The 21,246-nt window shown below is 35.6% G+C and overlaps 1 protein-coding gene across 1 annotated transcript in view; it reads right to left on the bottom strand.

The window, feature by feature from the left end:
* Positions 1–15,723: 15,723 nt before the first annotated feature.
* LOC111546138 (putative uncharacterized protein encoded by LINC00269) overlaps positions 15,724–21,246 on the bottom strand; it is a 160,896-nt gene continuing 155,373 nt past the window's right edge. The window contains exon 3 of the mRNA XM_023217470.2: positions 15,724–16,135. Coding sequence (XP_023073238.1) covers positions 16,026–16,135 — 110 coding nt within the window. The 3' untranslated portion in view covers positions 15,724–16,025. The remainder of the gene's footprint in view (positions 16,136–21,246) is intronic.

The following is a 21,246-nucleotide window of genomic DNA, read 5'->3' as shown; positions in this document are numbered from 1 at the left end:
AAAATACAATTAAACTACAACTTTAAAAATCCACCTTTAAATCAAAGAATGAAGACAAACAACACTAAAATTTAATCTCTCCTTTGGGGCAGGAGACAGCTTACAGTCTAGTCAGCCAGCTAAATGACAGTCAGAAAAGATCATGTGACGGGGATCTAAAAACTAATTAATCTCCATAAAGCTGTAAGTGAGGTAGGTAGGATGACTTGAAATCTGATTACATTATCGCATTTAAGGGAAAAAAATGCAGCATGTATTTTTCATGTTGATTTTAACCACCTGAGCCCATAATGACATTTTGTACCTTGAAAGAAAACTCATCTTTCATCCATATTTAAAAAGAACTAACAAGATGCTACTATCATTAGTACTTGATTTACGCATTTGGAATAAATACTATGAAAATGAATCATGTTGGATGCCTTTATAAAGTTTTTCAGGAATAAGTAATTCTTTGAAAAGTAGATTCACTGTAAAAAGCTAGCCATAAATCCAAAGATTAAAAGAAATTGACAAAGATATTTAAAGGAAATAATAATTTTACCATTCCCATCCCTACCTCCATAAAAAGCAAATGATTAGGTAGTATATTTTGGCTATTGAACATTTGTGGACTGAATTTTTATTAGTTCTAAAGTTAAAATGCTATTCAAAATAATTCCAAAAATTGATTAAAATATGATATTCTCTATAGCTTCCATTATTCTAGTCACACACAACTCACGTAAACAGTGTGAATGTTAGAAGGATTCATTCAGAACTCCATGGAATTGTACTGAATATTTCACATTGAATTCTTTTTCTATTGTTTTAATATTTAAGTAAAAAAGTCTTCCATAATGATTCTTGGAACTCTGCCTTATCTGCAAGAGAAGAATAAGGAGTCTAGAATAAAAATTTGAAGCATTACATTGGAATGCCCTAAAAATAATCCTTATTAGACACGAATGATCCCTGAAGGGAGAGAGTGTGTATGCGTGTGTGTGTGGGGGGGGGGGGGTATATTGTGTGTGTCAGTCCATGTGTATGTCAGAGAGACAAGAGAGAGAGATTTGGCGTTCTAGTAATAAACATTATTAACTACAGATTATGTAAATCTTACTATGCAAAAATATCATTTAAGAAAATATTGAAAGTGCTATATCTGAGTAGAAACTCAAGCCAGAAAAATATATTGCTGGCAGGTAACTCATTGTATATTGAACACAAAGGGAAGATGACAAAATACATTCTATAATTTGTTCTATGAAAATGATAATTATTTTTCCCATAATAATATTAACAAATGTATAAGGCGACTAGATCATAAACATAGAGTACTTCTCACTGAAGATCTGAAAGCACTTTATAGATGAAGGGCTTTTTTCTGCTGTATTTTACATGAGGAAAGTTTTCATGAATTAAGATATATTCACTATTTTAGGACAAAAGTATTATTTTTCATTTTGGCAAAAATAATAAAGGCTACTCAATTTTTCCCGGTGTGCAAACTGCAGAAGAATCTCAAGGGTAATATCATTTGAGATTCAAAAGACAAGACTTTTTGCCCCTTCATTTCTCTGTTCTCTACTCCCGTTAAGGTGAATGTGCAGGCATACAGATAGGTGCACGCCCGGAGATATGCTCCTGTGCAGAGTCAGATGAGGAGAGGCTGGAAAGCTCCAGAGGTTGTTGAACTGGGCAAAGTGAGAGAAAACCCCCAGGATATCTTTTCAGGAAGGGGAGCCACTCCATCTTTTCTGACCTCTGCCTTCACACCCATCTAATCTCTTCTATATCCCTTCCTATTATCCTCTATCTTTCCACTTTACCCTTTAGATACAGAGTATGGAAAACATTTTCCCTGACCTGAATAAGCATTCACCAGAAGCTACTTCCTGAGGTCAGTGAATATTTTTAGACCTCAAAAAGCACTGTTATTGTAACTTTCTGACTATGAGTGAGGATATTAGTTAAAATATTATCACAATTATTTAGGATTAAGTTCCTACTACTTACATATCTCAGGTATATATTTCCAATCATTGATGATTTAAAGCATTAAGAGAGGACTCTTACCAATAGATAACTATTAAATATCCATGGTTAAAGCTAAAAGGAGGCAAAACAAAAACTATGACACTGTAGGGTATTCTAACAGTTTGTGCCAAGAATTTATAAAATGTTCTATGTATGAAATAATTTAGAAAAAAATCCTTTTAAAATTATTCTATAGAATGTTTAGTGGGATGCAAGGGTATGCCTGAGGTATAAGACATCATTCCATCAAATGCTAAATTTTAACCGGAATTGTGGTCTACCATATAATGAATCACAAAGGTCTGATCATTTCCACCAACTGTGTTCTGCAGAAAAATTTTATGAGCCTATACACAGTCAACATAATCAAATAGACAAAGCTTGTCACTCAAGGTTTTAAAAAAAATAGATTAAAAGGAAAAAAGAAAATGAAGCAGTCAAAGGAAAAGCTGATGTAATTCACAACTCTGATATCTTTCTCTAAACTTTTACCTTTACTTGTGATATTACAGAACTACTCAGCCATTTTAGAAATTCTGAGATCTAAAATGTGTCGACAATATAACATACTTTATAAGCTGCTTTAAAGTACACCCTCAAAAGCTTACTTTTCTACAGCAGTAATTTGTATATATGGTATAAATTGTCAACCCTTCTGCAATCTTGAGCCAAATTTTGTTTTGGTTGTGAAATTTAGGTTCCTTCTTTATTTTCTTCTTTTCCTTCCTTTCTGTCTGACAAGGTATTACCTAACACATCTAAATTTTGGATGTAAATTGAGACCTAGTGTGACAATTGAGAGACAGGTTTATGAACCACCAACACTCCTAATTGGTAGTTGGATTTGAGTGTTTATTTCTTTATGCACTTATTTACTTATCTGTTCATTTACTTATGGATAGAACATTAGATAAAAATCCATTTGAAAATACTTTGATGAGAAAGATGGTGAGCAAATTCTCCTTTAATATAAAAGCCACTTCAACTATTAATCATGATTACAGAAAACTCCCATTGTGATAGAATACCATTTAACTTCCAAAAACTAGAGGCAGTAACAGCACACATTTTTTTAAGCCCCGCTATGGTAATAATTTTATGTAACGAAATATTGTACAACCTAATCTTTGAAAGAGCTTAAATTACCAATCAAATGTACATAACCTATTTCATTTGTTAGGGTCTTGATTTTATATATTATTTTGGCTTTGTTTGAACAAATACACTTGGCCATAATGAAAATAAACCTGCTGAAGTCTCCGAGGTCTGAAACAAGATATAACACATTTCTGCACCACGGGGTGGGCTCATGGGATACCTACTGAGAAAATGCATGCCCACTGAGCATGCCCAGACTATTAAAATGAATTGACATGTTAATGCTGACAGGAAAAGAGCACAAGAGAGCTTGCTAAATTACTGCTCAGTCAGGCACTAGGAATTCCTGAGTGGCTAAGTCCGGAGCAAAACCCACAGCAAGCACAACAACAACAAGAAAACTTTATTGTCAAATGCTCCCAAACAAACAAACAAACACTAACAGGGTTGTCATGTTAGTAATCCACCTACCCATAAATCATATGGATTTTAATCATACCTGCCACCTTAGCTGCTTATCCCCAGAGAAATTGTTTTCTTTTTGCTCCCTCCTTCATTCGCTTTCAATTATCTGGAAGCTGTTTCGCGTGTTTATTTATTTATCTAAAGTTCACATACAGTATGCACGCACAAATTTTCTCCAGGGGTCCGGGACCAGGCAGATCATACACAAGGATGCAGTGGCGCGAAGCAGCTAACAGCTCAGATGAATGTACTCCGTCTCAAAAACCTGCTTTGGACCATGATGACAAGGAAAGGGGAGGACAGAAAGTAATTTGTGTGTGTACAATGATTGATTATGGTTTAATATGTAGGCATTTCACCTTAAGACCACTCTAGGTAGACTTAAAGAATGATGGAACAGAAGTCCATCTGGTTTTTGATAAGCGAAGAAGAAAAAACTGCTTTTGCACATTTAAGTCATTAGTTTTATCTTCTACAGAGGTGGAATAAAGTTTATTTGCTTTTAAACACATATATTTGATCAGTCTACTTCCTGCATCTAATAATTGTTCAAATTCTTAAATGTTAGGGTGAACATAAATAAGTGACTTTCAGAACTGGGCAGACAGAGAGGGAGAGAAAGGAAACTACATGTTTCATATGAAATTATCCAATCTTGCCATCATGTTGTCTTATTCCCATAAACAACTTGAGAAAGTAATACCAATTTGGCTACTCAGGAAATAAGTAGTGCACTGTTCATGACCTTTACTCAGCTCCAGGAGGTGAAAGAGTAGCATAGATGCATCATGATGTCCCTATTCTTTAGACACAAAATTCATTTTCATGAGACAAAAGTGGGTCATAAATAGATGTTAGGGGAAATTCAACAGAGAACTTTTGCTTTATTATATCTGTCAGATTAAAGGGTTTTTGATCCTCTGTGTGAGTGTGAGTGTGTGTGTGTGTGGTGTGTGTGTGCAAGTTGTGATGCCTTTTATGCATATTCTGATCTATACTTGCCATGCTGTGTATTAGCTCCATCTCTAAATATGATTTGTTTAGAACACCCAGAGAAATGAAAAGGATCACATGGAGTTTGACATTTTGCAAAATGAAAGAATAATGGATTTATTATATTGTATGTTTTTTTCCTTTTAATAAAAATGTCTAACTGACCCTTGGGAAGCTGGGCTGGAAGTTTAGAAGTCTGAATCATTTTTCTTCCTCTTTATGCTAAAACAATATAAGAATGTAATTTCTTCAGTTTCATATTTTTTTGATATTTTGGTAAATTTGAATTATTCTCACTCAAAAATCATAAACTAAATAATCTACATTTATCCTTAAGTAATTTGTGTCTTATACTGACTTAGAATGTTGTATTCATATGCCCAGATAATCAAATCTCCCTATTTTATTTGCTTTTACATTTTCCTTCTTATGATTATGACTATGGACAAGCCACAAAATGCAAAAAGCATTTGGCCTTTGACCTCAAGTCTGAACAGATAAATAATCTGTATCATATTGGATAAAAAGTTTTAGTCTTCCAAACTTAAATAAATATTTCTGAGTGGAATATAAATCATTCAGTCACACTTCATAGATACTTTATTTTATATACCTACCTTTTAGAATTTCTTACCATAATATTATATTTACTCTTCCTTTAAAATTTATACTCATTAATCTGTTCAACAATTACTTATTGAACATCTAATATGTATCAAGTAGATACCATATCAGAGTGCTTTAGGTGACATATCCCTTAATTGGTACATAGAGCTATATCTATCTCATTTCAAAAATATAACATCAAAGTCTAAAATTAGATTATAACTGTACATCGTTTAGATGCATCAAAATATCCAAAAGATGCCCATAACTTTATGCCAACGAAAAATGGCCAACAGGATTTTGGTTGTCCAAGTCTCTATTGATCTCTCTGCATCTTATGAGTGAGAAGATAAGGCAGCCTAATGCAGAATATAGAGCAGCACAGAATTGTAAGAATCCCCATAAAGACTGAGAGGGAAGAGTCAGAGAGGTTGACGAACTTAGGAGAATATGAAAAGGGAAGAGAATATTTCAGGAAAGAGAATCCAAGGCTCTCCAAATGTCAAACAAATGTCAACTAAAAAGAGGCTTTGGTTTAGTAAAAAGATGTCATTGTTGATGTTGCAGGCCTGGTAGAGTGGGAGTCCGATTGCAGTGACTTTAGAAGTAAATAGAAGAAGAAAATGAAAAGGCAACCAGGGCAGAAAGAAAATATTTTAAAGAGTTTTTGCAGTGACGGGGAGAACAGAGAGATAAGGCTGTAGCTAGAACAGGGATCTGAAGTGAATGGAGGCAAGTGTTCAGGGACACCACGCTACAACTACTTACAACATAGTTTGTGTCTGGCTGTCTCTGGAGTTGTGCAGTGCAGAGACAATGGAGCTTTATAAGGTGGCACTGTTATTTATTCATTTTCAAAATAATGAAACTTTGAGAGAGAACTTTGTTATGTTTAAGTGCTTATGCAAAGTGGCCAATAGTGAACAAAAAGACTAGAGATATGGGGAAAGAAAGAGAGATTCAGAACTAGTTTAACAAAGGATTGGCCACAGGGGCACGATGAGGTGTCCCCTTTTTTTTTTTTTTTGTTAAGTGTGAATTCAGGTCAGTTGTGTCACCTGCAATTCTTCCATGGATGTACAAGTGGCCAGGGTACATAAAACAGCCCTGCCACACCCTCACCAAGTCACTTTTTACCATTATAAATTTTATCTTTTATACTATCAGCATGTGACATTACTTATTTGAAGTAGGAAAAAGAAATTCTATTTTTCACTATTGTACCCCTAGCCCCCAGAATACTGCCCACAGGAGGTGCTCAATAAATATTTATGGATTTTTCAGTGATTTTATAATACAATTATTTGTAAAATTGTGCTATGTTCTTGAAGAGGATATTATTGTTTGTCCAAGCAACAGCAAATTCCCGTTTTTCCTCATGTTGTTGGATCTAAATTTTATTAACGTGTATCCACTTCTTCCCCAGCAACTCAGGAGAATCACAGTTGGTCTTAGCAGCTTGTGACTGTTTTATCAGTCTGCTTGCCAGGGAATAATTTTATGGTGGGCATGTGACCCAGGACTGGCCAATGAGATATATGAAAGGATTATCTTAGGGGACTCTAAGAAATGTTTCCTTACTGATGAAAAGAAACAGTAAAAAGAAATAGCTTCTCATTTTCTGCTCTACATCATTTTATCTTTATTTTATACCTGGATCTAGGGCACCCATCTTACAAGCATGAAAAGAGCCAGTGTAAAGAATAAACTAACTTGCTTAGTAGAGAAGAAAGATTTGGGTTATTAAACAAGTTAACCATGACTTTCATTTACTCATGCATCTGAGTAGCAGTCCTACCCCATGAAGTGTCAGGAGACAGTAGAGATGACTGCCATAATCTCTAATTTCAGAAGCTTACAAACTCCTGACCTTGAAGACAACATGTCCATGTACAGGTGAGAGGCCACAAAAACAGATTAACAAACAAACACGTATTTGTAATCTAGAGGCTTGCCTGAGGACAGGCCCACTTAGAACTTGATTGAAGATGTTGAAAGAATTCATTTCCATATGACTCTAAGACTCATGGCAGGGTGCTTATGCAAAATCAGCATCATAGAGAGATTTCCAGCAGGACAGTTCTTATATAATGTAACATTATCTTGGGAGTGACGTTCTATCACCTTGTATATATTCTATTAATTAGAAGCAAATTACCAGCCCTACCCACACTCTAAGGGAAGGGATTATACAGAGGCATGAAAGTGAAGACCTTCAGGGCCATTTTAGCTTCCATCTCCTGCAGTCTACCCTCTAGCCACCAACGATTAATGTCTCTCCCACATGCAAACTAAATTCACCCCCTCCCAAATTTCCTGAGTCTCATCCCATTATAGAACCAGCTCAACATTCAAAATCTCATCATTTAAATCAGGTCTAGGTAAAAATGAGGTTTCTGGCGATAATCTGTTAAGTATAGCTAGCTCCTGAGGCACGATTCCTCTCCATCTGTGATCTTGTGAAACTAAAGACACAAGTTATCTGCCTTCAACAAACTCAATATAAATTCGTGGGACAGACCAAAAATAACATCTATAGACAGTCCAGTTCAAAAAAGGGGGAAATGAAAGATAAAAGGAAGTCACTGCTGCATGGCAGCCGTGATATCCAGCCAGGCAAAGGTTTGATTTCTGGAAGAGGTTTCGAGACCTAAGGACAATTCCATGCAGCTCTAGGCTCCTCCTTCTTGGTTCTTGGTTCTGCTTTCTGAGTCACCCTTCTTTTTTCATAAAAGGTAGCAGCTGAGTAGTTTTATCAGTATTTCCTGCCAGTAGAATTTTGGGAGTTTGACAGCCTCCTTTCACATGTACTCTGTCCTTTTTAGTCCAAGCTGGTAGCACCTTCATTGAAACAATTATCTCAAGTACTTTGTGGGTCTCCTGTGGATTTTAAAGGGGTTCACTCCATTAGACAAAAGCCAGGCCCACAGATCTTTTTGAGTAAATCCCTTCTCTTTCTTGGCATCCTGCTAAAATCACTAAAGCACACCACTATTTACTCAGTGGAATCTTTACGGTTTGACTGGGAGAATCTGTGAGGCACAGGCTTAATCTCTTGAAAGAGGCCTTTGCGTTACTGAATACCCTAACCTTTTAATCTTTCCGAGGCTTTAGTAAAAGACTGTAGAGTCACATCCTCTGCTTTCTCTCCAGAGCAAGCTTTCTTGACAGCGAATCCCTTAATTTTAATTTTTTTTTTTTTTTTTTTTTTTTTTTTGCCATCTGGAGAGACTGAGAATTTTCAAAATCATCAAGTCCTGGTTCCTTTTTTTAGTAGTTCTGTCCTCAATTTATCTCTCTTCTCTCACATTTTACTATAATCAGCAAGAATAAACAAGGCAGCACCTTCAACACTTAGCTTGGAAATCAGCTATATGACCACATGCATCACTAAAAAGTTCTACTTTCCGTGTAACCGTAGGAGACAATTTTGCTAATTTTCTACCACTCTATGACAAAGATCCTTCTTCCTCCAATTGTCAATAAAATGCTCATCACTTTATTTTTCAGCTCTCATTGACAGTGTCCTTAATATCCAGGTTTCTGCTAATAATCTGTTCAGGACTAGGCCTTTTATTTTTATTTATTATTTATTATTATTTTTTTTAATTTTTTTTGAGACAGAGTCTTGCTCTTTCTCCCAGGCTGGAGTGCAGTGGTGCGATCTCGGCTCACTGCAACCTCCGCCTCCAGGGTTCAAGCAATTCTCCTGCCACAGCCTCCCGAGTAGCTGGGATTACAGGTGCACACCACCATGCCTGGCTAATTTTTTGTATTTTAGTAGAGAGGGGGTTTCACCGTGTTGGTCAGGCTGGTCTCGAATTTCTGAACTCAGGAAATCTGCCCACCTCCACCTCCTAAATCGCTGGGATTACAGGCCCAGCCCTATCTAGGCATTTTCTATTGCGTTTCTCAAAATTTCCTCTGCCTGCACCCACAGCCTAGTTCCAAAGCCACTATCAGAGTTTAAGTATTAGTTTTCCATACTATGTAACAAATTATCACAGCCCTAGTGTCCTAAAACAATACATATGTATTACCTCACTATTTCTGCAGGTCAGGAGTCCGGGCACAGCCTGGCAGAGTCCTCTGCTAAGGACTACAATCAAGGTGTTGGCTGTGACTGGGATTCTCGTCTGGAGGCTTGACAGAAGAAGAATCAGTTTCCAAGTTCACTCAGATTGCTGGCAGAATTCATTTTCTTGTACCTACAAGGCTGAGGGAGCTGGCTTCTTGCTGGTCATTTCCTGGAGGCCTCCCTCAGCTCCTTACCATCTGGGCCTCCTAGCATGGCCACTTTACTTTTTCAGTCAATAAGAGAGACAGAAAATCTCTAGAACAAGACAGGTTATTTTATCAGGGACATAATCATGAAGTGATGAAGTGACTCCTATCACCTTTGCTATATTCTATAGATTGGAATCAAGTCAAATTTCCCACCCAAGGGGAGGGTATGATACAAAAGGCATAATATAGAAAGGTGAGTGTTAGGAGCTAATTAATGCCCTCTTCTCCACAACCCACAAATTTATATGTCAAAGCCCTAACCCACTGTACCTCAGAATGTGACTGTATTTGGAGATAAGGTACTTTTGTCTGAATGTTTGTATACCCACAACATTGATATATTGAAACCTACTCACCAAGGTGATGATATTAGGGGGTGGGACCTTTGGGAGATGATTAGGTCACGAGGGCTCTGCCCTTGTGAATGAGACTGCTGTCCTGATAAAAGAGTCCCCAGAGAGATGCCTCATCCTTTCATCTTGTAAGGACACATGAGAAGGCATCATCTTTGAAGCAGAGTGAGCCCTCACCAGACACTGGCTCTGCTGGTGCCTTCATTTTGAACTTCCCAGTTTCTAGAATTATGAGCTATAAGTTTCTGATGTTTATAAATTACCCAGTCTAAGGTATTTTGTCATATTAACTTAATCAAACTCAGACATAAAGTCTTCAAACAGATAATTAAGTTAAAATGGGGTCATTAGGGCAGGCCCTAATACAACGATGGGTGCTCTTATAAGAAGAAAGTAAGAGAGAGACAAGTGCAGAAGGAAGACCATGTGAAGACACAGAGAGAAGATGGCCATCAACAAGCCAAGGAGAGAGGCCTCAGAAGCCAACCCTGCTGACACCTTGATCTCAAACTTCTAACCTCCAGAAAATAAATGGCTGTTGTTTCAGCCACCCAGTCTGTGGCATTTTCTAGGGTCATTGGGGTCACTTTTGAGTCTACTCACCACAACCGAGAATATTATTGGTAGTTTTAAGACAGTGTCCTAAGAAACTCTTGGAGTTTTTATAAGGTATTCAGAAGGCCCTCAGAAGGAGTGGGTGAGAGAAGCTAACAAATGAGACCCTAGGGTTTCCAACTCCTCCTCGATTAGTGAGTTCCATTTTTATCTGTTCTAGTTTTTGGAATTTCTACCTAGTGAGAATTTTCCAAATTCAAAGAATCTCTATAGTCTTTTCTGATGTGTTCTATCTCAGGAATATATTGCTCTTATAAATTTTATTGATTGTTAAAATAGCACTGAACTTGTATATAGAGCTGACTTCTGATATCCAGCCTTATAGAATCCAGGTTTTGAACTTTGAACAAACTCCTAAACACTCTGGATTTTTGTTTTTTCAATCCTAAAATTATGAGTTTGAACAAAATTATTCTAAATTTATTTCTCTCTCTTAATTATAGCACTTTCCATATTTTGTTTTTAATCACTGTGCTTCTACTCTTAGGAAGGATAATTCTATATTATAAAAAGGTTGTTTTGCTTGATTAATAATAAGGATTTCTGAGAATTAAAAACAAAACACATTAAAAGTATTGCATATATTTGTACTGAAAAAGAACTTGACACTATTTCTCAGCATTAGCGAGATGTATGAGATTTGTGTTTTGGGCATTGATTACAGTTTTTATTCTGAATTATGTATCTTTGTGAAAGAAAATTAAATTAGCCATAATAGATTGGCTGTTTTCATAAGTTCTATCAGTGTAGAAGTATCTTAGCCAATTTTAAGAGAAAATATCTTCTATCTTAAACCGCAATAGTTTTTACCTTGGTATTTTCAGAGAATTATTTAATATTTCTATAATGTTTCTTTGGTGTCTAATAAAAGCAGGTAACAAATTAGAAAGTGAAAATAAACTTCTTTTGTTTAAATTCCAAAGACCTCATCTGTAATTTTATTGCTTTTAGCCATTTCACTCACTGGTATGGGAATTTGCATCAATGAATAATTCTTTTCCCTCACACCTGTTGTCTGAACTTGCTGCCATAGTTAAAAATTTATCATTTTGTTTTAGACTGTCAAAACTCATCTCAGAAATGAAGTACACATTTACCTTCACTCACCATAACACAGTATTTATTTCCTTTAGGCAGTGGTTCAGAGTTTGAGGTTTGCATGAGGTAAAAAACTTCCAAATGTTCTTTTAATTTTCTGTTGATATCTATTTTTTTCTTTTGTCTTCAGTTCCTACAGTGAAGGTTCCAGAACAGAACTTAGATGAATACTTAGAAGGCCAAGTTTCTAAACCTTTATCAGACTAGCAAGAGATGTTCCCTTCAAATAAGTTCTCTGATGTATGGGAGACAGGCAAAGACTAAATTGACCGTGTTTGGTGAATTCTGCAAGCCCATAGGGGGCAGGATTCCACTTGCTTGGGATCTTCTACTGGCGTAAACTCAGGGACCAGGCTTTATAAAATGAAATGGGCTGTGAGGGAACAGCCAAAGTGACGGCAGATTGTGTGCTCAATGACCGTATGGTTTTCATTATCTTGTTCTCAAGGAAGAATTCATCCAAAGAACAACCAAATGAAAGCAATGTGTAAACCATGTCAACCCATCTTTGGATGGATGTGCCACATTTGCTCCATTATCTAGTGGTGATTGTATAAAGGTGGGGAAAAGGGAGAGAAAGTGGGAAAAATGAAGGTAGTGCAAAAAGAAGGTGCAGAAGGAGCAAGAAAAAGAAATGTGTCAGCCACTCAGCTGTCTCATTATGTAGCTTCCCACACTCACCAAAGATGTAATTCATCCTGCAGGTGCAAACATTGTTGGCTTTCTCATGGACTCTTGACGGATGGACCGGATTCATGTTTCCTTACCCCAGATGCTCTTTAGCAACACCAGCAATGAGATAGGGGATTGTGTGCACCTGAATCAGCACATGCACTGAGTCTTATTTGTCTTATTTCTTAAAGAACCAGTAGTGTTGTGCACAGAGCGACAATAACCAGCCAGAGGAAGCTTTTTTAAATATTAAAAAATGGCCAATCTAAACACTTTTGTGAGTCACTTCTTAATAACTGCCTCTAAGATAAATATGTCATTACTGCCCTGATACTCGTCACCCACAGACTCACTAGTGGACGATTATCAGATCATATGACAGCATTGGACCCTGTAATAAAATTCATCCTCATGTTTTCTATAATATTTTCAAAAACTGAAGATGAATTTTCTACTATAAACTGAGAGAAAACTAGATTTTCAAGTTATCTGAACAGATAACATATTAGAAGTGGGAAGGTTCCTGCTCTCTGAATCAGCTTCCCCTTCCCTCCCCTCCTGGCTCATTAGCTCCCACCAACTTTGAGGATTCCAAGATCCCAAACAAAACTGATTCTTTTCTGGTTGAAGTTCCATTGACTCTTGGCAAAATGTAACTTCCTGGTTCAAAGCAAAAAAGCTTGTAAAAAAAAGCTCACAAGGCTTCTTAGACATCAAATGGGTCTTATGAAACCACATTTTGATGAGCTAAGTGTAAATGAATCAGAAACACATGGATTAAATTTCCCTTGAAATACACATGGGTTTGAAAATTAAGGAAAAAGTGTTTAGCCAAATGTGTTTTGGGTTTCCTTGAACTGAAAACATTTGAAAAAAAAAAAAAAGTCAAGGCATTTGCTAAACCCTAATACACTGTTGTGTTTGCTCAACCCTCCTTCAGACCAACTAAATTTCCACGAGGCTTCCTCCACTCCCCTGTGGTTTGTTTTGTCACCTCTGTCTTGACACTTTACAGACCAAACTCAAGTTCCATTAAAACAAAATAGACCGTTGCTCATCTACTTAAATATGAGGGGGCTATTAAAATACCCAGCGAATCAGAGACATTAAGGGATAGAAATCACCCATTAGGTCATGATTTCTGTCCTGAGGGTTGGAACACATGCACTCACAGCTCTCTAGTGCTTTATCCAGTGCAGTTCTAAATGTCTCAAGTGACAGGACTTCCACCAGCTCCCTTGGGAGAATATTGTGCATCCTAATAGATTTTGCCATTAGGAACTGTGCCTAAGTCTGTAACAGAGGCACAGTGGGACGTCTAGGGTAGGGGGGAGGAATGATGGATAATTAACTCTTTCACTACTGCCCCATAATCACCTGTAGCGTGTTCAGCAACTTTAGCATCTTAGTACTAAAGAATGTACTGTGTGTGTGTGAGTTTCCATTAAAAGAAAAATTTGGTTAATTGTGTAAAATTGTGCCAATTTCAGTGCAAAATAAGGCTTCATGAAGAACAGAACCATCACAAAAATACTGTGGTAAGTCATAAATATATTATCTTACCTGATAAATTTTACTATTTCTTAAAATACATGACTTTGAAAGTCTTATGATTTTCACTGATCGGGAAATGTCTAATTAGCACTGACCTGAATCTCAATGCTCATAGTATTTGTATATGTATTCTATTACGTATCTTCTCTCTAAACCACCTTCCTTCTGCTGCCAATATATTTTCTTTAAACCACTTTGCAGCAAATGGACTTATCTCCCATTTCTGCTCTCCTCAGGAAAGTAACATATTTGTGAGGAAATATTTGTTTGTCTTTCTCGATGGAAAACAAAACCTTGCTTTCCATATGACTAACATGTTTTTAGAGGTCCTACGGCAGAGTTTACATTTAATTTGCTCCAGTTCTCATTCTACTTACAAATGAGTTATAAGGCATATAATGACTTACATGGCCTGTCATACTGCTACTATGTTAACCTTTTCAAGATTCTGCATTGTGAACAGCTGAGAGGCACAGCTCTTCCTTGCCAGTTACTGCAACCTGTAAAACTTCACCAATGGAGTGACACCAAGAATCAGGTAAGGGGAAATGGGAAGCAACATGACCCTCTTGAGCTCTTTTTAATCTCTCTTGGCTATGGAGTGACTTTTATGTTTCACCCAACCTTGTCGTTCCTTTTAAAATGACCATCTTTTTCTCCCCTACCCTGTTCCTTACATTATCTTGCCCCTCTCTGTGCTCGTTTCTGTGGCAGTCATACAAAACGAGGTCCCTGTTGGGGTATGGAGTTCAGACATTGGTATCCAACTAGCTCTGTCTTTTCTGGTTTTTGTTTTTGTTTTGTTTGTTTGTTTGTTTTGTTTGTTTTCTTTTTACCAATTTTAAGATTTGGGAAGGGAAAGTAGGAATTGAGTTGAATAAGCATTTTTGGTTGTTGCTATACTTACCCACTTGCTTAAAGATACTTTAAATAGTATTTAAATCTGAGGAGTTGCCTTTCTATTACTATATCTTTACCTAATGATACTTATTATTAGCAAATAGAACTGGGTCATTTTCCTCCCTCAATTACACCAAAATGTGAAGTTGCTTTCCCCAGACTGTATATATCACTCTCAGAGCTTTGGTTTACCATGGTTTTGTCCAGCAACAGATATAGCATTGTGTTTTTTGGTTTTTTTCCTTTGATGTCATAAGTCAATCCTTGTGACCCTTTTAATGCTCTCCTCTGAATTTCTTCTAATGGTTCCTTTTCCTCCCTTGCTTAAACAAATTGCTAATATTTAACAACTTATAAATTTTGCTTTCAAAAGTGGAAATTGCATTTTTTAATATTTGTGCTGGTTTGAATTCACATCAAGTTTTGCAAAGCACAGACTAAAACACACATACGCTATTGCCAGTTGGGAGAAACCAGGACCAAAAAAGGGGGGAACTACTGTTTATTTTCCTTACTTGAAAATCATTTTTATATTGAAGTGATTACAAGCAAAGAGTACTAACAATATTCTGAATCTAGTTACTGAGTTCTGTATTCTATTCTGGATTTGTTAAGTTTCTGAGTAAAGGAATATTTATTTTATCATCTAGAAAAAGGCTTTAAATTAGGTTTCATGCTGAAAAAGACAGAAGTAATTGGCTCAGTTCTTCACAAAGAGTTAAATTTTGAGATTATGGGGTAAGCATATGATGCATACTGCCATATTATGCCACTAGCTTGTTTTTTTGATTATTGGCAAAAGTGAAATTAGATTCAGTAATGCATACAGTGTGATGCCTTCGGCTTACACAAACTTAGTAAAGTCTAAAAATCTATCAGAAGGAGCTGTTGGCAAGGCCGTGCTCATCTAAGTGTGCATATTTACTTTTCTACTTCTTATATAATGGGTCCTTTAAATAAAAGTCACTATGTAGTTCATCTTATTAAGCACATCAAATAAGTCATTGTCTGAACGAGAAATCAAATTCAAGATTTGTTTCTTTAAAGTGATTTTATTCTGTCTTACAAATACATGTTATTTCAAAAGGAGATATTAATAAATCCTTGAAAGCCAACATTTTCTATGCTGTGATCATTCCATAGACATTGAGAGAAAAAGAGAAAATATTTATAAAGCATTTAGTGATGAGTAATTCACAAGGAAATAATTATAAATACAAGTCAAACAAATTGGCAATTGTTTGCATTTCAAATTAGAAATCACATGGAATGAAGCATTGCTCTGATTTGCTTTATGAGCATTTTAGGGAAAGCTCTTGCTACCTACATTAGGGAGACTCACATGGAGGTCTAGCTGATTGAGCATCAGTGTGAGAGCCTGGATTTCATAGTCTCTCCTGGCTCTACCATACCTCGCTGTGTGGCCTGGTGGAATTTACTCTGGATTTTCTGTTTCAGTTTCCTCATCAGTGCAGCTGGGAATAAAAAGAAAGAAAAAAATGTTAAAGATATTAATGGTTAAGCTCACTAAACATTTATTAGGACCAAGCCATGTTGTTCTCTAAATGTGCTCATGTCTGCTCACCTTCTCAATTCTATATAGTTTTGAGACAATCATGAGGACCTTGCATGTCTACCTAAGAGAAGAGAAAATTCAGTTGAAGAGATCACAGGACTGACCCAGGGTCACTGTGAGTATCAGAACAACTGGATAATGCCTCATTTACAGCAGTGCTCAACAAATATTAATGTGATCCTGTGGTGTTCAACCCAGCTTAGCCACAGACGGACTTTCCTTGCTTATTAACTCCTTAATTGACACTGTCAGCAACATCTGCTTGTTTTCTCCTATATATAGCATCAGATAGCAAAAAGGTAGAGCTTTTAGGTCTCCTCTAAATAGACATGCTTAGAAACCACAAAATATTCAGACTTGATGCTTAATTGCATTCTCAGCTAACGGAATGAAGAACAGTAAGTGGCTAGGGAAGGAGACAGGTTAGTAGATAGAGCCACAGGGCCACACCAACATGCCTGGATAATTTCTTTATTCTTTTTCTTTTTCTTTTTTTTTTTTTTTTTTTTTTTTAGGAGATGGGATCATCCTATGTTACCCAGGCTGGTCTCAAACTTCTGGGATCAAGCAATCCTCTTGGCTCACCTCAGCCTCCCAAAGTGCTGGGATTACAGGCATGAGCTACCGCACCCAGACTGGGCTCATTCTTTCCTTAGATTGACCCATGCGTGTTTCAGTTAATCTATGCACAGATAGTAAGAAACAATAGTGACTTTTATGTAGGGGAGATTATATTATCAGATTTGCTTGGGGATGCCAAACTCACACTCTTTGTCCCCATTCCTGTTAGCTGTGTCCTAGGATTTTTTTTGTGTTTTTTTGTTTGTTTGTTTTTTCATTCTTTCTTTCTTTTTTTTTTTTTTTTTTTTGAGACAGAGTCAGTTCATAGATGACTGTGCCAAAGACAAAAATTTAACAAATATAACTAAAGAAGATAGGTTTACATATCACTATAAATGCAATGATTTCCATTTAGTTCAAATTAATATTTTTCATTAATTTTTCTCCGGTTTCAGACCAAATTTTCTTATGTACATACAAAAGTGGAAGTGATATCTGCTGATGTATTGGCTGTATTAACAGAACTTTGTAAATGGTGAAATTATGGTAGTTTTATATTCTTCTGATTAGATCCTTCAGAGAAACAAAAAACAAAACAAAAAAAAAGACTTAGTTTAGGCATTGCTTCCTCTAGAAAGCCATCTTTGACTGTCTTTGGGACAAGCATTTTTAGAATGACTTAAATATAGTTCATGGGAAATAAATTCAACAAGCGCTACAGTAGGAAAAGGTTATTTATATATGTGTGTGTGTGTGTATATTATATATATATATATATAAAGAAAGATCCTTCAAATGGACAATTTCCCAAATCAATATTTTCATCCAATTTATAAAATCAAAGTAAAGTTTAGAGTAGTTCACTTTGCTAAAATGAATCAAAATTAAAAATTAAAATTAAAAATAAAATTGCTTTGTAATTATAACATAAATATAAATATTGGTAAAGGAAATTATCATTTAAAAAACACTCTTACTAAATTAAGAAACATTTGGAACGAAATACACTTGAATTGGCTGCGGTGCATATATAATTTATAATTTTGTTTCCAAACTCTGAAAATCTCCAATTGAAATAGAAGTACCTGTAGTCAGAATTCATAATTTTTAAAAATATCTACACTTCAGGACTAACTAAAATACAGAATTTTTTGGATGAAGCAGATGATTAATGATAATTTTATATAAATATAGCAATATATATTTTTTCATTGTCCATCAACAAATCAATTTTAGAAATGTTTGAGCCTTTGAAGAGTTGTTTTACAAGTAAGCCTAAATATTCTAAAATAGTATTGAAACTTTTTTAATTTTATATTACTCTTAGAAATCATTTGGAAGGACTCCCTAAAGTATTTTTTTAAATGAGGTCCCAGAAATTATCATTTTGAATTATCAGGTTTGTAATGCAGGATAATGAAAAACAAGGCTTGCAAACAAAAAAGAATTAAAATTTATACTTGTAACGACAAAGGGACAACTGAGAAATTTAAACAATGAATGTTCAAATAGTGTTCAATATTTACCTTTCAAATTCTAAAATTGTCCTGCAAAATATCCTGACAATTTAATCATGACAACTTTATTTTCCTGAAAAGTGGCATCTTATGAAAATAGTTTTGTATTGGCAAAAGTGAATGTAAATGAAGAAAAAAGTCAGTACCTGTGAAAATATTTAGGTGGAATCATTCATATTTTTACTATTTTTTGCTTGTTTAATTTTATATTTTTAATGTAGCTACTAAAAAAATTAAAATTAGATATGTGGCATTACAGTGTTATAAACTGATGCTGGCATAGAACCAGTTTGGTGGTTATGTGATACTTGATTTTTAAAATTGATACTACTTTAATACTACATCCTGCCTGCCAACCCTGCAATTCACTACTCACTCTTTGTCCTGCTTTTATGTGCATATTTTTATACTCAAGAAAATTAGAAGTCAGAATATCCACTCTTTAGTAGAATTTGCTACTAAATTCTACTTACCAAGTACTTCAGTACCTGTTAACCGATAATTTCCTCATTTAAAATATTATGGTCCATAAAGAAGAGTCAATTAAAGGCATCAATATGTTCAAGTTAACTAACCATGAAAAGACAGTTGGAAGAACTTTGCAGGTAATTTTACGAAAAACTAAAACAAAAGAAAGCCTTTGTGACGATGTTCACACAACTTTGTAAATCTATTTAAAAACATTAATTTGTATACTAAAATGGGTAAATTTTAGGGCACATAAATTATACCCTAATAAAGTTGTTTCAAAAAAATTAAAAATAAAAACACTGAGAAAGTGTTTTTTGCTTTAGGGACCCAAACCAGTAACACCATATTAGACACAGACACAAACAAACAAGCAAAAAAATAATTAGTCAGGCACAGTGACTCACATCTTTAATCCCATCACTTCGGGAGGCTGAGACAGGGAGATTACTTGAGGCCAGAAGTTGGAGACTAGTCTGGCCAACATAGTGAAACCTTGTCTCTACAAAAATTAAAAAAACAACTTAGCGAGTCATGGTAGTGCACACTTATAGTCCCAGATGCTTAGAGGCTGAAGAGCAAGGATTGCTTGAGCCCAAGAGTTTGAGGCTGCAATGAGCCATGATTGTGCAACTGCACTCCAGCCTGAATGACAGAGAGAGACTAAAATAAAAGTTCAAAAAAGAAAATGGACTAAGGTTCATGAAAATATGCCAGAAATAATTGTTCTACTTTTATTTCTTCATAATATTCAATAATAAAATATTTTGTTTTAATGGTTATGAATATATATTATGTTTTAAAAGTTTTCCTTTTGAAAATATTTTTTTGAATAAGCTAATATTAGTTTATACATAGACCTTTTGTGATCAATACATAAACATTTTGAAACGTGTAAACTTTAATGCTTTTAGCACCCCCTTTTCTGTTAAAAGTGTTCCGTTTTGGATGATACATTACAGACAGTCCCAGATGTATGATGGTTTGATGCATAATTTTTCGACTTTATAATTTCTATGACTTTACACATTCATTTCTACTGAACATGCCTCACTTTTGTTATACACATACTTTAAGTACCATATAATCATTCAATTTTTCACCTTCAGCTCAGTATTTTTAAAATTATATGAGATATTCAATACTTTATTATAAAACAGGCTTTGTGTTAGATAATTTTGTTTAAATGCAAGTTATTGTAAGTGTTCTGAGCACATTTAAGGTAGACCAGGTTAAGCTGTGATACATTAGGTGGTACATTAGGTGTTATTAAGTGCATTTTGACTTACCATATTTTCAACTCACGATGAGTCTATTGGTACATAACCCCATTGTAAGTCAAGGAGCATCATACATGCTCACATTATTTGAGTGACACCTGCAGAGCACTGTTCTCAGATTTTAACAAATGGTAACTCTTTCATTCCTCATTTCAACTTTATGAGGCAGGTTATGATGGGAAAATTGGGGCCTGCAGAAGTGAAGCAATTTTCCCAAGTTGCACAGATAGCAAATGATGACCCCAGGATCTACATCCAGGCAGTTTGGCTCCAAAGCTGTGTCAGTAACCACCAAGCAAATGTCCTCTTGAGTTCTTTGCTTTAGGGGATATGTCTGTGGTCTGTATTTCTATGTTGGGTATTTTTGTGTTAAGATCACCAGACCCTCTTCTTTCTTCTGGTGGGTAGGTGTAAACCTGGGATTTATTTTCAAATCATTTCTGCATTACTGTTTTGGTTTATTATGTTGCAGAAAGCCTCATAATCACAGCTACATTATTCTCCTGTCTCCTACCCCACCTTCATGTAAACATTTGGAGAAAGCTAAAAGCTGGTGAAATAAAGTAAATGTATCTATGAATAGCAACCTGAACTGTTACCGTTGCTACTGAGAACTGTGTTATACACATGTAATAATATAGTACCTGCAGTGCCAACTTACATAAACACTTCTACTTTAAAATGGCATCCCTTTTCCTAACTTGAGTATCCAAAATCTATCATAACGATGTGGAATCTCATAACGGTAAGATGATACCTAAACAAGAAGCACTTTTAAATGTGAATGCAGTTCTTCTTGGTTAGGAAAATATTACTTTGCCTTCCTCTACTAAAAAGATGGGAAAAAGGAGTAGGATCTATACCTATTATTTCTGATCAAGGGCTACAGTGTATTCAGGGATGTTGTTTTCAGCATTCCATCTTTATCCCTCTTAATTCCACCAGCAAAAATCCTCCCTGTTACCCTCCTGCCAAGCATAGTTCCATAGGTAATCATGGTCAGGTCTATGCTTCATCCTTTTCCAAAAAGGCCTATGGCTCTATTTTATACTGTATTGGTGGTGTTCTAATAGTAATGTTTATTACTTTCCTTCTCTTCCTCTTTCTCCTATTCAAATTCTACTCCTCTCCAAAGATCTGGTTGCAGACCTACCTCCTCAACAGAACTACAGTTGCTCCTTGAC

The sequence above is a fragment of the Piliocolobus tephrosceles genome, chromosome 11 (assembly GCF_002776525.5).
Source record: "Piliocolobus tephrosceles isolate RC106 chromosome 11, ASM277652v3, whole genome shotgun sequence".
Taxonomy (NCBI): Eukaryota; Metazoa; Chordata; class Mammalia; order Primates; family Cercopithecidae; genus Piliocolobus; species Piliocolobus tephrosceles.
This window is presented reverse-complemented; position numbering and strand designations above follow the sequence as displayed.